The sequence below is a fragment of the Salvelinus namaycush genome, chromosome 29, assembly GCF_016432855.1.
Source record: "Salvelinus namaycush isolate Seneca chromosome 29, SaNama_1.0, whole genome shotgun sequence".
NCBI lineage: Eukaryota > Metazoa > Chordata > Actinopteri > Salmoniformes > Salmonidae > Salvelinus > Salvelinus namaycush.
Genome location: NC_052335.1, coordinates 32052471 through 32070388, shown reverse-complemented (window position 1 = coordinate 32070388; position 17918 = coordinate 32052471). Strand labels below are relative to the sequence as shown.

The following is a 17918-nucleotide window of genomic DNA, read 5'->3' as shown; positions in this document are numbered from 1 at the left end:
TGATTTGGTCTCACTCTCCAGTAAATGAAACACCAACATAGACCAAGCCTAAATCATAAATACTTTCTATTTTGCAGCTCATACGGTGATTCTAGACAAGGCTCTTCTGTGTCTCTCTTTCACACACAAGTCATTTGCTGAAGGCCCAAGCCTATACTACGCCATCGACTGGTATAACGTCATTATAGAACGCAGTTCAAAAACAAGCTCTAGACTTTTATTTGGGAAATGAAACCGGAAGCTGCAAAGCTACTCTAACGTCTGGGATAGAGTTGCTAGATTGACTAGCTACATTCGACTAGTTACATTCAACTAGCTACATTCGGTTCTTGTCCTTTGCAGATGCCACATTACTGGCAAAAGTTTGTACAGTTTTTTAATTTTTTAAAATGTAACCTTTATTTAACTAGGCAAGTCAGTTAAGAACAAATTATTATTTACAATGACGGGCTACCCCGGAACAAACCCGGACGACGCTGGGCCAATTGTGCGCTGCCCTATGGGATTCCAGATCACGGCCGGATGTGATGCAGCCTGGACAGTGCATTCGGAAAGTATTCAAACCCCTTGCCCTTTTCCACATTTTGTTACGTTACAGCTTTATTCCAACATTTTCAAAATACCCCATAATGACAAAAGCAAAAAAAAGTTTGCCCATTTAAAAAATTTGAAAACTGATATTACATTTACATAAGTATTCAGACCCTTTACTCAGTACTTTGTTGAAGCACCTTTGGCAGCAATTTCAGCCTCGAGTCTTCTTGGGTATGACGCTACAATCGTGGCACATGCATATTCGGGGAGTTTCTCCCATTCTTCTCTGCAGATCCTCTCGAGCTCTGTCAGGTTGGATAGGGAGCGTTGCTGCACAGCTATTTTCACGTCTCTCCAGGGATGTTTGATTCGGTTCAAGTCTGGACTCTGGCTGGGCCACTCAAGGGCATTCAGAGACTTGTCCCAAAGCCACTCCTGCGTTGTCTTGGATGTGTGCTTTGGGTCGTTGTCCTATTGGAAGGTGAACCTTTGCCCAAGTCTGAGGTCCTGAGCACTCTGGAGCAGGTTTTCATCAAGGATTTATCTGTACTTTGCTCCGTTCAGTACTTTGCCTCGATCCTGACTATTCTCCCAGTCCCTGCCGCTGAAAAACATCCCCACAGCATGCTGCCACCACCATGCTTCACGGTAGGTATGGTGCCAGGTTCCCTCAGACGTGGCACTTGGCATTCAGGCCAAAGAATTCAATCTTGGTTTCATCAGACCAGAGAATCTTGTTTCTCATGGTCAGAGTCCTTTAATTTTCTTTTAGCAAACTGCAAGAATGCTGTCATGTGCCTTTTTCTAAGGAGTAGCTTCTGTCTGGCCACTCTACCATAAAGGCCTGATTAGTGGAGTGCTGCAGAGATGGTTGTCCTTCTGGGAGGTTCTCTCATCTCCGCAGAGGAACTCTGGAGCTCTGTTAGAGTGACCATCAGGTTCTTGGTTACCTCCCTGACCAAGGCCCTCCCCTGATTGCTCAGTTTGGTCCGGTGGTCAGCTCTAGGAAGAGTCTTGGTGGTTCAAAACTTCTTCCATTTAAGAATGATGGAGGCCACTGTGTTCTTGGGGACCTTCATTGCTGCAGAAATGTTTTGGTTCTTTTCCCCAGATCTGTGCCTCGACACAATCCTGTCTCTGAGCTCTACTGGCAATTTCTTCAACCTCATGGCTTGGTTTTTGCTCTGACGTGCACTGTCAACTGTGGGACCTTATATTGACAGGTGTGTGCCTTTCCAAATCATGTCCAAACAATAGAATTTATCACAGGTGGACTCCAAGTTGTAGAAACATCTCATGGATGATCAATGGAAACAGGATGCACCTGAGCTCAGTTTTATATGTAAATAAGGTATTTCTGTTTTTTTGTTTTTTATACATTAAAAAAAACTGTTTTCGTTTCGTCATTATGGGGTATTGTGTATAGATAGATGATGAGGAAAACATTTAATTTAATACATTTTAGAATAAGGCTGTAACGTGACAAAATGTGACCAACCGACTCAAATGAAATTGTGTTTTTTACATTGGATAAAAGTAGACTCAGAGCTACAAAATCGTTCACACCCTCTTAAGATTTAGCCCCACCCATCTCTGTAAGGGTTGATCTGGGCATTCTGTACTAACAACAGCAGTTAAGCACCCAAGCGAACTTGATAGCTACTTCCAGACACAAATGAGACAACAGCTCAATGAACATAACTCGCCCCAGCAGAGCTGGTTAAGATGTTATGTTATCCAGAACGTTGGTGACTGCAACTGTGCTGTTCGTAAATTCAGAGCGTTTAGCTCTCGGAGCGTTCAGAGCGCACACCGTACGCCAAACGTTCTGACCTCATAACGGCACTCAAGCACCCAAGCTAACTGGCTAACATTGGCTAGCTTGCTAGCTACTTCCAGACACAAATGAGAGAACACACCACTCTGAACATTACACACCCAAGCAGAGCTGGTTATGCTGTTTTCATGTTATCTAGAACATTGGTGCCTGTAACTGTGCTGCTGGCAACAATTGAATTACGCTTTTTGCCGACGTTTACTGACACCGGCCATATTGAACGTGTGTTGAGTGTTCATAAATTCATCAGTTACTCTGTGTTCTGGCACACTCAGACGAGAGTGCTCTGAAAGATGGCCAGATTTAATTTACAAACGCACCCGAAATGGTTACTTGCATAGTGGAGTCTTTTGTTAAGACATGTAGCTAGCTAGCTAGGTAAACAATGAACCATAATCCCAACTCATGATGTTACTACCCTGCATGAATCTGCAGGTAGCTAACTAACCAGGTTCAATGTTAGCTAGCTAACATTAGGCTACAGCTAGCCAAGCAAATGGCTCTGAGATACAAATAATACGATCATACATGTAACGTTATCTAGCGAGCCAGCCAGTTAACGTTAGCTAGCTAGCTAACAGTACACTTTAACTTGAAATGAAACCACTTTCTGTCAAAATTAGAAACGTGTAATATCTGAAAATGTAGCTAGCTAGACTATCTTACCCGTGCACATCATTCATGGATGGACACATCTGTCAGATGCCATGGTTACCCTTAGTTTGAAGATGGAATATGGAGACAGGTGTTTTCTCCATCTCCTTGGCTATCATGCTTGATTATCACTAATTTCAAAACTTGGTCGTCCAGAAAGTGGAGAGCAACACTTAAGCAGTTTTATTACACAATAGATGTATAGATGTAAAAAATCTGCGTTAGACAGGATTACCTAGACATACTGACCAGCTCAAATAGACAGAAGTGTGCTATTTGGCAGACCAATCCAAACTCATCTCTCGGCATGTCCAGGCCACTCATTATCTCAGCCTATCATGGCTTGCGGGAAGCTTGTCAACTTGTTCTGTGGCTAAACCAACTAGGCTCGTAATTTAACAATTGTATTCGTATTTACAGATGGCATACAAGTTTGTTTGTAAGGCACATGCAAGTTTACATGTTCAAGAAGGCATTTCTGCCCCAAAACGCATTTTGATTAAAAAAATAAGTTTACGTTCAAACGGCTCTCCTGTTAAGTAGTGACCTGCGACATATGTCTAGTTTCCTGAAACGAGTCACAAATGTGGAAAAAGGGAAGGGGTCTGAATACTTTCCCGAATGCACTGTATTTAAAAGATCTATTACCGAGTGAAGGGAGTTGTAAAGTAAGAATTGAACATGTAAATGTTCATTCATAGTCGGAACATCTGTACGTTTACAGATCTATTTTAACGTTTACATTTCATGTTTCACGCATGGCTTTTCTTACCATCCTTACAATTTACATATGGATTTTCTTACATTCCTAACGATATGTATATTCAACCTTTTGGCAGCTATCTTGCTCCATACAAGTGGGGTTCCAGAAAATGCGGAACCGCAGCCACTCCAAAACTAATTAATAATTAACGATCTGCTTAACGTGGACATATTTTATGCAGAGTAAACCATCTCGCTTCACATATGCCTCTCTACTACTAGTACTACGGGTGACCAAATTCTGTTAAAAAAAACGACCACTTAACTGGTTTGCAGGGTCACCGCGAGCTATCTAGTCTTTGGTAATATGGCACTTTTCCCTTTCTTTGCAGGTTGGATCGGTTATTTGCTTATTTGCCTGCTTGGATTGATTTTCATCGCATTTCTCTGTTTTTGTCTTTACATAAAATATATTCATCTGAAATATGATCACATACCGGGACCACCAAGGGATAGGTGAGTCAGTATGATGTAACTTGAATATTTATTTTAAAATGCTGTACCTAAAAGTTATTTTCAACTATATCGAGTGACAACGCATCGGATTTGTTGATAAGGAACTAGGTGAAAGTTAACCTCAACAGTCAGGGTCGCTGTTTCACCTGCATTTTCATTTTCACTAGGTGAAGGTATCACTCATGTCATAAAGTTCTTATTTAATTTTATTTATAAAAAATTTAAAAAAAAAAAAAAAAAAAAAAATTGGGGGTGGATGAGCTTAATATTGCGGAAAGAATGTTGCTTCCATCAATGTAATTGTCTGCATCATTTCCAATCCCCCTTATTTTTCATTTATGGATTAATTCGTCTCTTGTTCTCCCCAGTTTTTTATTTGGACATTTACCAACCATTCAGAGGGAGATGAGCAATGATCGAGTTATCCACGACAAATTCCTGGAATGGTGAGTTGAATGCTATTGAGCAGCAGTCGACATACACGCACGCACACACATACACATGATCAGGTGTTGTTTTTCCCGGGACAATAAAGATCTATTCTATCTTTGACAGGGCTGAGACATATGGACCGGTCTACCGTATCAACGGTATGCATGTTGTGATGTTGTGTGTGACCTGTCCTGATACCACCAAGGTAAACCTGTGAAATTACTATAATTATAATCTCTGATGGACTGACTACGTAAACACCTGACCAAATTAAGCAAGATTTTAGTTCTGGGTTAACCAAGATTAGTGTAATCATACATTTTACCATGTTAATTTCTGAATTTAAAGTGCTGTAAAATAACCCATTACCCCAATTCCCCTTCAATCTGACACTTTGCTTTGTCTCCACAGGAAGTCCTGATGTCACCTAAGTACCCCAAAGCCCCACTGTTCTACAAGCGTCTCTTCAACCTGTTTGGACAGAGGTGAGTCCTCTGTATAATTAATGTTATCTAAATATACTTCCTACTACTACTTATTGTGTCAATGTTTTGGTTGGTACAAACTCTTTCAACACAATCCCTCCTAATGCTTGTTATCGCATGCGTAGCCTACAGAGCATATAGACATTCAACCGGGACAACTTGGTCACTGGTCAGTTAATTCAGTCTTAGGGTAAATACTCTGTTGTCCTTCTTCTTCATAGGTTTTTTGGAAATGGCCTGGTCACAGCACAGAATCATGATGAGTGGTACAAACAGCGAAGAATAATGGACCCTGCCTTTAGCAGTCTGTAAGTCACTTATCCATTTCACATGGTGTAATAATCAATTGATCAATCCATCCAGCCATCCATCTGTTCATCCATCCATCATTGCTGTGTATTGTTAGGTACCTGCGGGGTCAGATGGGTGCGTTCAACGAGAGGGCAGAGAAGCTGATGGATAAACTGGCAGACATGGCTGATACCAACACAGCTGCCAACATGCACCACATGTTCAACTGTGTAACACTGGATGTCATCACTAAGGTAACGGTCACTTCCTGTTCCCATCAGATCACCACACTGCCCTTATGCTTTATTCTTACTCTTATAAAGCTACATTTGTTTGTATATCTGACAGTAAAAAATTGTCATAACAGGCAGTTTTCTGCTTATGACAACTGATAACACACTCATTACCTAAGCTATATACAATTTAGTCTCACCATGCCAATGTGCTAGCTATAATTAGCATAACTAGAACCAGGAGTTTTACCCTATCATGTTGTAAGATGTTGTCAATCCTCTGTTTTTGTATCATCTGTAGGTGGCGTTTGGAGTGGAGCTGGATCTGTTGAAGGAGAGTGACTCTCCGTTCCCCAACGCTATAGAGATGTGTCTGAAGGGAGCGATCCACTATCTCAGAGACTTCACCTTCCAGGTAAATAATGACATCAAGTATGTTAGTGATGCTTCTCGAGAACGATGGCTTATTGAATTTATCTATTTGAAATCCTACAGTTTCATCAGATACAATCCTATTTTATAAGAAACAAATACAGTGAAAACATTGACACTCATGAACAGTTTGTTCTAGTCTCTTGTTGTCATCTTTCCATGTAGGAAGCCTGTAAGATGTGGCTAAATGCACCATAATGCGTTTTACAGCGTCACAGTCCCTAGATGGAATTTAAATAAATGGTCGGATGACATATCTCTAAAGATGTAGGATTTTATTTTGAGCTCGTTTGCTACAGCAGGAAAATAATCCTGCAGCAACAGAAATGTGAATTATTATGTGGATTATAATTAATGGACATTTTTTGTTTTTGTAGGGGTTGATACATTTTACATCAGGGCATATCAAGTCTGACATTTTTAAGTGGAAATTACAAACTTTACAAGCCTCTTTAAACATTCAATACACACATTTGCATTTCCTGCTGTGCAGGAAAATTCACATAATTTAAAAAGAGTAATCAAATTAAGATCCTACATATGTAGTTATACCCAAAGAACAAGAAGTTCATCAACGAGGTGAAGAAGTCTTGTCAGCTGCTGCGTTCGACAGGCAGACAGTGGATCAACGAGAGGAAAATGGCCATCCAAAACGGAGAGGACGTTCCAAAAGACATCCTCACACAGATCCTCAAGACGGCTGGCAAAGGCATGTTGTAGTAGCCTGATCCTAGATCTGTACAGATCTGGGACCAGGCTAACATTGGAGACCTTTTACCTGTGACTCTGCATGTGACTTGCTAAAACAGTGATGTTATTGATGAGGTTCAGTAGCACCAGGTTAATGCAGGGACTTACTGGGGCTTAAGTCCCTGGGCCCAGGCCCATGGGGGGCCCAAGAGGCAGCAAAATAAAAAATAAATTATATTTTCAACAAAAAAGGGAAATGTATACACTATATATTATTTAGACCCCTTGACTTTTTCCACATTTTGTTACGTTACAGCCTTATTCTAAAATTGATTACATCGTTTTTTCCCCTCATCATTCTACACACAATACCCCATAATGATGAAGCAAAAACAGGTTTTTAGAAATGTTTGCTAATTTAAAAAATTGAAATAATCACATTTACATAAGTATTCAGACCCTTTACTCAGTACTTTGTTGAAGCACCTTTGGCAGCAATTACAGCATCAAGTCTTCTTGGGTATGATGCTACAAGCTTGGCACATCTGTATTTGGGGAGTTTCTCCCATTCTTCTCTGCAGATCCTCTCAAGCTCTGTCAGGTTAGATGGGGATCGTCGGTGCACAGCTATTTTCAGGTCTCTCCAGAGATGTTCGATCGGGTTCAAGTCTGGACTCTGGCTGGGCCACTCAAGGACATTCAGAGACTTGTCCCGAAGCCACTCCTGCATTGTCTTGGCTGTGTGCTTAGGGTCGTTATCCTGTTGGAAGGTGAACTTTCACCCCAGTCTGAGGTCCTGAGCACTCTGTATCAGGTTTTCATCAAGGATATCTCTGTACTTTGCTCCGTTCATCTTTGCCTCGATCCTGACTAGTCTCCCAGTCCCTGCCGCTGAAAAACATGCTGCCACCACCATGCTTCACCATAGGGATGGTGCCAGGTTTCCTCCAGACGTGACGCTAGACATTCAGGCCAAATAGTCCAGTCTTGGTTTCATCTGACCAGGGAATCTTGTTTCTCATGGTCTGAGAGTCTTTAGGTGGCTTTTGGAAAACTCCAAGCGGGCTGTCATGTGCCTTTTACTGAGGAGTGGCTTCGTTCTGGCCACTCTACCTTAAAGGCCTTATTGGTGGAGTGCTGCAGAGATGACTGTCCTTCTGGAAGGTTCTCCCATCTCCACAGATGAAAAAAAATATATATATATTTCACCTTTATTTAACCAGGTAGGACAGTTGAGAACAAGTTCTCATTTACAACTGCGACCTGGCCAAGATAAAGCAAAGCAGTGCGACAAAAAACAACACAGAGTTACTCATGGGATTAACAAAAGTACAGTCAATAACAATAGAAAAATCTATATACAGTGATCGGTTGAAGAGCACGCATTTAGTTTTGCTTGCATTTAAGAGCAGTTGGAGGCCACGGAAGGAGTGTTGTATGGCATTGAAGCTCGTTTGGAGGATTGTTAACACAGTGTCCAAAGAAGGGCCAGATGTATACAGAATGGTGTCATCTGCATAGAGGTGGATCAAAGAATCAGAGAAGAGGTTAAACAGACTAGTAATAGGGGTTGCAACAATGGAGGCAGATCATTTTAGAAAGAGAGGGTCCAGATTGTCTAGCCCAGTTGATTTGTACGGGTCCAGGTTTTGCAGCTCTTTCAGAACATCTGCTATCTGGATTTGGGTGAAGGAGATGCTGGGGAGGCTTGGGCAAGTAGCTGCGGGGGGTGCTGAGCTGTTGGCCGGGGTTGGGGTAGCCAGGAGGAAAGCATGGCCATCCATAGCAAAATGCTTATTGAAATTCTCAATTATCGTGGATTTATTGGTGGTGACAGTGTTTCCTAGCCTCAGTGCACTGGGCAGCTGGGAGGAGGTGCTCTTATTCTCCATGGACTTTACAGTGTCCCAGTTAGAGCTGCAGGATGCAAATTTCTGTTTGAAAAAGCTAGCCTTTGCTTTCCTAACTGACTGTGTATTGGTTCCTGACTTCCCTGAATAGTTGCATATCGTGGGGACTATTCGATGCTAGTGCAGTACGCCACAGGATGTTTTTGTGCTGGTCAAGGGCAGTCAAGTCTGGAGTGAACCAAGGACTATATCTCTTCTTAGTTCAACATTTTTTGAAAGGGGCATGCTTATTTAAGATGGTGAGAAAATTACTTTTAAAGAACAACCAGGCACCCTCTACTGACGGGATGAGGTCAATATCCTTCCAGGATACCTGGGCCAGGTTGATTAGAAAGGCCTGTTCGCAGAAGTGTTTTAGGGAGCGTTTGACAGTGATGAGGTGTGGTCGTTTGACCACGGACCCATAATGGATGCAGGCAATGAGGCAGGGATCGCTGAGATCCTGATTGAAAACATCAGAGGTATATTTGGAGGGCAAGTTGGTCAGGATAATATCTAGGAGGGTGTCCATGTTTACGGATTTAGTGTTGTACCTGGTGGGTTCCTTGATAATTTGTGTGAGATTGAGGGCATCTAGCTTAGATTGTAGGACGGCCGGGGTGTTAAGCATATCCCAATTTAGGTCACCTAGCAGAACGAACTCTGAAGATAAATGGGGGGCAATCAATTCACATATGGTGTCCAGGGCACAGCTGGGAGCTGAGGGGGGTCTATAACAGGTGGCAACAGTGAGAGACTTATTTCTGGAGAGATACATTTTTTAAATTAGAAGCTTGAACTTTTTGGGCATAGACCTGGAAAGTATGACAGAACTTGGCAGGCTATCTCTGCAGTAGATTGCAACTCCTCCCCCTTTGGCAGTTCTATCTCAACGGAAAATGTCTGTAGTTGGGTATGGAAATCTCAGAATTTTTGGTGGCCTTCCTAAGCCAGGATTCAAGACACGGAAAGGACATCGGGGTTGGCGGAGTGTGCTAAAGCAGTGAGTAAAATAAGGCTTCTGATGTTAACATGTATGAAACCAAGGCTTTTACGGTTACAGAAGTCAAAAAATGAGAGCGCCTGAGGACACACAGGGCCTGGGTTAACCTCCACATCACCCGAGGAACAGAGGAGGAGTAGGATGAGGGTACGGCTAAAGGCTATCAAAACTGGTCGTCTAGTCCGTTGGGACAGAGAATAAAAGGAGCAGATTTCTGGGCGTGGTAGAATACATTCAGGGCATAATGTACAGACGGGTATGGTGGGGTGCGGGTACAGTGGAAGTAAACCCAGGCATTGAGTGACGAGGAGAGAGGTTGCATCTCTGGAGGCACTAGTTATGCTAGGTGAGGTCGCCGCATGTGTGGGAGGTGGAACAAAAGAGGTATCTGAGGCATGTTGAGTGGGGCTAGGGGCTCCGTAGTAAAATAAAACAATGATAACTACCCTAAACAACAGTATACAAGGCATTTTGACATCAGAGAGAGACATAAAGCGAGGCATTAAGCAATCACAGGTGTTGATTGGGAGAGCTAGCTAAGACAACAATGGGTAAGACAACAACAGCTAATCAGATAAGACAACAACAACAGGTAAAATGGCGATGAATGGGCAGAGAGGGTCAGTTAACTACACACAGGGCCTGAGTTCGAGGCTGGGGCCGACAGATAAACAAAATGGAGTACCGTGATTAATTGGATTAACTGCCTTGATTGGATAACTGATTAATACAAAGAAAATGAAATAAGCTGCAAGCCTAAGCCCATACATAAGGCAAAAACAAGAAATTGCCAAAATAAAGGAAACACCAACGTATTGTCTTAAAAGTGTGTTTGGCACGGTGCCTATGAGTTCTTAATCGGGCCCTGAGTAGCACTACTGTCTCAATGCTGTAAACTGATATATTTCCATCATTTCAGAGGAAAACATAGCAAACGATGATGAGGAGCTTATGCTGGACAACTTTGTGACGTTCTTCATTGCTGGTACGTCTCCCTGAAATAAGCGCTATTCTTTCTTTTATTCCATCTTACTAATATAGTTTTTCCCGCACAATTGAAGTTTGAAGAAACAAAAGTGACAGTGTTTTTGTTGTTTTAATCTTGACAGGGCAAGAGACAACAGCCAATCAACTAGCTTTTGCCATCATGGAACTGGGAAGGCTGCCAGAGATATTGACGAAGTAGGTGTCACGCCCTGATCTATTTCACCTGTCCTTGTGATTGTCTCCACCCCCTCCAGGTGTCGCTTATTTTCCCCAGTGTATTTATCCCTGTGTTTCCTGTCTCTCCGTGCTAGTTCGTACTATCAAGGCGAGACCCAGATGCAGACACAGGAGGCAGATGGTTGGAGTCTTACAATGTTTATTAATCCAAAGGGGTAGACAAGAGAATGGTTGTGGACAGGCAAAAAGGTCAAAACCAGATCAGAGTCCAGGAGGTACAGAGTGGCAGACAGGCTTGTGGTCAAGGCAGGCAGAATGATGAGGCAGGTGGGTACAAAGTCCAGAAACAGGCAAGGGTCAAAACCGGGAGGACTAAAAAAAGGAAAATGCAAAAAGCAGGAGAACAGGAAAACTGCTGGTTGATTGGAAACATACAAGACGAACTGGCACAGAGACATGAAACGCAGGGATAAATACACTGGGGAAAATAAGCGACACCTGGAGGGGGTGGAGACAATCACAAGGACAGGTGAAACAGATCAGGGCGTGACAGTAGGACTTGTTTTCATAATTTATATTTTGGTTATTGATCATTTCTGTAATAAAAACAGGTTGGTTGAGTTTGTGAGTGTCTCTGACCTCTCCAGGGTGAGGCAGGAAGTGGATGACGTCCTCGGGATGAAACAGGAAATCAACTTCGACGACCTGGGGGAAATGACCTACCTGTCTCAGGTAAATGATCTACCTGTCCCATGTCAATTTTGTGTTGTCTTGTCATTACTAATTATCTAGTATACTATTTCATACTGTACAAAAAAGCAATTCTGCAAAGTTGCTTAGGAGCTAGAAGCAGAGCTGCCATTTCTGTCGGTGCCATCTCAACTATACTTGTACTATATTAACTGCAGTTAACTGTGACCAACTGGATGTAAACCCGGTTCGTCTGAATGCTACAAGACTGTTTTAGCCGGCTGAGCTAAAGCCTATTACATCCCACTGGGCAACAACTGGTTGTCGACATTGTTTCCACGTCATTTCAACTAAAAAGCATCTATGCGATGACGCTGAATCAACGTGGAAAACCGATTGGATTTGCAAAAAGACGAGGCCATTTCGTCTTTTTGCACCCAACTTTTAACTTAAATCCAATGACATGGTGAAATGTTTTGTTGATTTCACGTTTAATTCATGTTGACAACTCAATCAAATATAAATCAAAACTAGACGTTGAATTGACGTATGTGCCCAGTGGAATGTACCTCAGGGAGCTAACGCAAGTGTTCAAGTCTCGGGTCAGGTAACGCTTCACATCGTTAATTAATCAGCATGGTGTGTTTGATTCATATCATCTCCCCCCCGTCAGGTTTTGAAGGAGACTCTAAGGTTGTACCCTACAGCACCAGGCACTTCTCGCTTCATCCCCAACGACATCGTCATCAACGGCATCCCCATCCCAGCAGGAGTCTCATGCTTCGTGAGTAGTCACCTCAAAAACAATGTGGATGAGTGTTGTTGTATGATAATATCTCTAAGTGTAGTTGTGGTGTAACGTGATACGCTGTGGTACCTCAATGTAGTAAAGGAATGAAGTGTCCTTGTCTAAGCCAGTATGGCTCATACCTCAACGTAGTAAAGGAATGAAGTATCCTTGTCTAAGCCAGTATGGCTCATACCTCAATGTAGTAAATGAAGTATCCTTGTCTAAGCCAGTATGGCTCATACCTCAATGTAGTAAAGGAACGAAGTAGCCTTGTCTAAGCCAGTATGGCTCATACCTCAATGTAGTAAAGGAATGAAGTAGCCTTGTCTAAGCCAGTATGGCTCCCATTTATTTAATGGATAGATTTAGAATTTTTCTATCATTGACTTTTCTTCTGTTACACTGTAAACATAAAATGTCTCAAAACACCCTGATTGTGTAATGGAACTATGACAGGTAGAGCACCTAAGCTGAGATCTGGGTGTTTTGAATGTGAACCCAATGTAAATGTTTTAATACACAGAATGTGTTTTAAAACAGAATTGTAGGAACTCTGAAACAACCAAAGTGGGTTTTCAACTTGAATATTGGTGTGAAACACTTTTTGGGGTTTCATGTGAAAGGCAGCATCAAAACTAAAAAACGGTGTTTCTCATACAATCAATGGTTTAGAAATACAAATGGTTTATAGCCTAAATATTGATTGATGATAAGGGCCTAAGGATAATTTTTTGGGGTGGAATTCCACTTCTTTTCTTTTAATGCTTTACTTAGACAGGTTAGAAACAGGAGGGGCAGTAACATGGCACATTTTGCGCTCCAGAGTGGAGTGCTTGAGGCGTCACTACAGACCCGGGTTTGATCCCGGGCTGTGTCGCAGCCAGTCGTGACCGGGAGACCCATGAGGCGGCGCATAATTGGCCCAGCGTCGTCAGGGGAGGGTTTGGCCGGCCGGTATGTCCTTGTCCCATCGCGCTCTAGCGACTACTGTGGCGGGCCGGGCGCCTGCAAGCTGACACGGTCGCCAGTTGGACGGTGTTTCCTCTGACACATTGGTGCGGCTGGCTTCCGGGTTAAGCAAGCAGTGTGTCAAGAAGCAGTGTGGCTTGGCAGGGTCGTGTTTCGGAGGACTGATGGGTCTCGACCTTCGCCTCTCCCGAGTCCGTACAGGAGTTGCAGCGATGGGACAAGGCTGTAACTACCAATTGGGGAGAAAAAGGGGTAAAAAGTTAATAATAAATAAAAATACATGGTACATTTAGTTGAAATTTTAACTACTCGGCCACACTGTAAAAATTATTCTGGGCTGAATTGAAATTGAAACTAAAAAACTACCAACATATATTTAATAAAAATGAATATAAGTCATGCAGAGCCTGTGGTCTAGAGGTAACACACCTGGTTAAGACAGGTCACTCCTTCCTCACTGTAGACCAGGGTTCAATTCCCCACCCCAACCCTTCAATCTGTTTCTCCCAATTGTCTGTATCCCCTCTGTAATTTCAGAACTGTCTCAATAAAGTAAAAATACCCCCAAAAGTATGCAAGTTTTTTTCAAGGATTTTTTAATTTCATTTCACCAATGTAATGTAAATCCAATTTAATGAACAATTAATCTACCTGGACTATTAACATTGATCCCCCTTTGTTTTTACACTGCTCCTTGCTGTTTACTATCTATGCATAATCACTTAGAAATGACCTTGACTAACCTGTACCCCCGCACATTGACTCAGTAGCCCTACCTTACCCCCTGTATATAGCCTCGTTATTGTTATGTACATTTATTCAAATCAAATGTATTTATATAGCCCTTATTACATCAACTGATAACTCAAAGTGCTGTACAGAAACCCAGCCTAAAACAGCAAGCAATGCAGGTGTAGAAGCACGGTGGCTAGGAAACTCCCTAGAAAGGCCGAAACCTAGAGAGGAACCAGGCTATGAGGGGTGGCCAGTCCTCTTCTGGCTGTGCTGGGTGGAGATTATAACAGAACATGGCCAAGATGTTCAAATGTTCATAAATGACCAGCATGGTCAAATAATAATCACAGTAGTTGTCGAGGGTGCAGCAAGTCAGCACCTCAGGAGTAAATGTCAGTTGGCTTTTCATAGTGTGTTACTTTTAGATTGATTTGATTCATTTTACTTTAATTAGTAAATAACTCTATTTCTTAACTGCATTGTTGGTTAAGGGCTTGTAAGTAAGCATTTCACGGTAAGGACTACACCTGTTGTAACGCTCGTCGTTAGGTGGAAGAGGAGGACCAAAGCGCAGCGTGGTATGTTTCCATATTTATTGGAAACACTTAACAACACGAACAAAAACAATAAACAGAAAATGAAACTAACGACGCTACAGACCTGAACATGTGAACATACAGACAACGAAGAACGCAATGAACAGGAACAATCACCCACAAACACAGTGAGAACAGCCTACCTAAATATGGTTCCCAATCAGAGGAAATGTAAAACACCTGCCCCTGATTGAGAACCATATCAGGCTAGTTGACAACCCTAAACCAAACATAGAAACACATAACATAGAATGCCCACCCAGCTCACGTCCTGACCAACTAAACAAGACTGAACAAAGGAAATAAGGTCAGGAACGTGACACCTGTTGTATTCGGCGCATGTGACAAATTTGATTTAATGTTACTCAAAATGTAATAATCTTTTATGAGGATAACCAAAGTGAGAGACAATAGATTGATTGAACTCATTGGAAGTCTTTGGTTTTAATCACATTGCATTTCTTATCTTAACGCATGACTGTTTTTAGAGGATTGTGGGTAATTCAACATTTTTAGACTATGATTCTTTCACACAATGTTGTTTACATGTTTGAAGAAGGAAGACTGTATTTCTATATTGGTATTAAGCAGTTTGTTGTGCCGTGCAGTGTAATGGATCATGATGAACGGATATCAAAACCAACCAGACAATTTGACGTTCAGTGAGGACAGCACCCATTCTCACATTCATGAGTTTCAGAGGAAGAGGTAACTGCAGAGTCCTCGGTGCTTGCAGTTCAACCTCCAGTTACTGCTGGTGGTTTGAACACTGTGCTTGACAATGCATGCCAAAATGGTATACAGTATCATGGTAAATGATCAAATACATAACACAATGTTAAACATTAAGACACCAGATAAAGGGATCTAGTTCTGCACTAGACAGAACTCGAAACACCAAAATAGTGTTAGTGCTCCCAGTCCCTGGCAAGGTGTTGCACAATATTTGATTTAGTGCTGTTACAACACACCAAGTAATGTTTCAAAACATCTCAGGATGATGTGTTTAAATACTCCAGCAAAGATATGGTTTTGTCTCCTTCAAGTTGGTGGCAGCTCAGTTGCCACTAGTTTAGGTGTTACAATTCCCTTCATTTTAACAGTGTAGTCAACACCTCAGCACTCATTTTATTTACTAAACTGTCTTAAATCTTTTGTTTGTGTTACGACCGTCGTTGAATGAGTGAGACCAAAGCGCAGCGTGGAAAGTATTCATGATAATTTAATAATGAAATACCGTCAAAACAACAAAACAATATAAACGAACGTAAAGTTCTGCAGGGCTCTCAGCTACTGTGCAAAACAACTCCCCACAAACTAGGGTGGAAAAACAGGCTGCCTAAGTATGATTTCCAATCAGAGACAACGATAGACAGCTGCCTCTGATTGGGAACCATACCCGGCCAACAAAGAAATAGAAAACTAGAATGCCCACCCAAATCACACCCTGACCTAACCAAATAGAGAGCCTTTTTATTTCTCTAAGGTGACAGTTTGCCCCCTATCTTGTCTGTTTACAGTTCAATTCGTATGTCTGTGGAAGGTTGGATAAGTTCTTTGAGGACCCACTGAAGTTTGACCCAGAGAGGTTCCATCCAGACGCTGCCAAGTAAGTCACACGATACGTTTTTATTGTTTTATTGTTTCTTTACAACATTTGAATTGATTAAAGCAGAACTGAACTCGAATCAACTTCTCTCGTTGAAAACGGCATATGTGACATCGATATTAGCCAGAAACATTTCTTCCAGTGCCAAAATTGACTAAAAGGTGCAAGTAGGTTAATTTAAGTCCGTATCGTCCAAAAAGGAGTTTTGTGAGATTTGTGTACAAGAGTTCATCATTACTTACATGTGTGTTGGGTTTTGATTTCAACATTTCCCACTAACACGAGAGAAACAGCTGCGGTGATTGTGCTCCATCCAATGGTACGGCACAACACACAGACAGTGAGACAGACCTGCCCAGCAGCACAGCGGACCGGATTTTGTTTACATAAGACAACAATTTATGCATTTTATACTGCACCAAACACCTTAGCTAGATGTAAAATTGCGCGACTAAAACCTTGTCGACAAAAATGCCCTAATTAATAACAGCTTTCTTGAGTTATCTTAGATTCATTCTGACTATTTTGAGGATACACCCTCCTAATTTCTCTTAATGAGCAACAGAAAAACACATTTGGAATCTGTGCATTCAGTCACTCTTTAAGAGCTAACAGACATGTTGTGTTTGTTTCTGTCCTGAAGACCCTATTACTGCTACTACCCTTTCTCCCTGGGACCACGCTCATGTCTGGGACAGAGCTTCGCACAGGTGAGCAGACTGTCCATATGAAATACATTGAAACAACTTTATTTGGGAGTGTTCTCTGCTGATCCTATTATCCATCCTAGTTAGATTACTCCTGGACTTCTGCCTCCAATTTAGACTTCTTTATAGTTGAGCACACCAGATTTGTCATCCTTTTAAAGAGATCTGTTGTTCACAGATGGAGGCCAAGGTAGTGATGGCCAAGCTGCTCCAGAGGTTTGATGTCAGCCTGCTGCCTGGCCAGTCCTTTGACATCCTGGACACTGGGTCTTTGAGACCAAAGAGTGGAGTGGTGTGTAACATCAGACACAGAGGACAGACACCCGCAGCCTGACCTGACTGGGGCCTGAACATGACTAGTACTTCTCTATAACTTACTTGTCTTATTCCTTACACTTCCTAGTGGAGCAAATTACCTCTTTCTTTCAATGAAGCAGCTTATTCAAATATCTAGCTATTTTTAATAAATCGATTTTGAACAATTGTTTATTTTTTGTATCAATGGTGAAATAATATAATCAAGCAATAAGGCCCGAGGGGGTGTGGTATATGGCTAATATACCACGGCTAAGGGCCGTTCTTATGCACGACATAACGCAGAGTGCCTGGATACAGCCCTTAGCCGTGGTATATTGGCCATATACCACAAATCCCAGAGGTGCCTTATTGTTATTATAAACTGGTTACCAACGTAATTAGAGCAGTAAAGATAAATGTTTTGTCATACCCGTGCTATACGGTCTGATATACCACAGCTTTCAGCCAATCAGCATAAGGGCTTGAACCACCCAGTTTATAATATCTTAAATATAACGGTTCTATGTGATGAAGAGAGTTACTAGGACAGACTTGACATAGGAGTGTTTGTTATTGTACTGATTCCTTGTTGCTTAATACACCCTTATCATGTTGTTACTATGCAGTATACCATTTATCACATCATATAAAGGTTACTATGCA

General features: G+C 41.9%; 1 protein-coding gene across 3 annotated transcripts; it reads left to right on the top strand.

Annotated features, from left to right (window-relative positions):
- Positions 1-3958: 3958 nt before the first annotated feature.
- LOC120024159 (cholesterol 24-hydroxylase-like) lies at positions 3959-17442 on the top strand. Of its 3 annotated transcripts, XM_038968325.1 has the most exons (16): positions 3965-4089; positions 4238-4243; positions 4612-4689; positions 4799-4880; positions 5087-5160; positions 5382-5468; positions 5567-5705; positions 5986-6099; positions 6663-6825; positions 10618-10683; positions 10808-10880; positions 11474-11594; positions 12226-12336; positions 16163-16251; positions 16895-16961; positions 17137-17442. In XM_038968325.1, exons 3-16 carry the CDS (start codon positions 4649-4651, stop codon positions 17290-17292), a joined length of 1383 nt encoding a protein of 460 aa, XP_038824253.1. In that variant the 5' UTR covers positions 3965-4089; positions 4238-4243; positions 4612-4648; the 3' UTR covers positions 17293-17442. The 3 variants fall into 3 exon arrangements, with proteins under 3 accessions (XP_038824251.1, XP_038824252.1, XP_038824253.1); XM_038968323.1 differs by having other exon boundaries at positions 3959-4243; XM_038968324.1 differs by having other exon boundaries at positions 3961-4243; positions 11510-11594.
- The last annotated feature ends 476 nt before the right edge of the window (positions 17443-17918 follow it).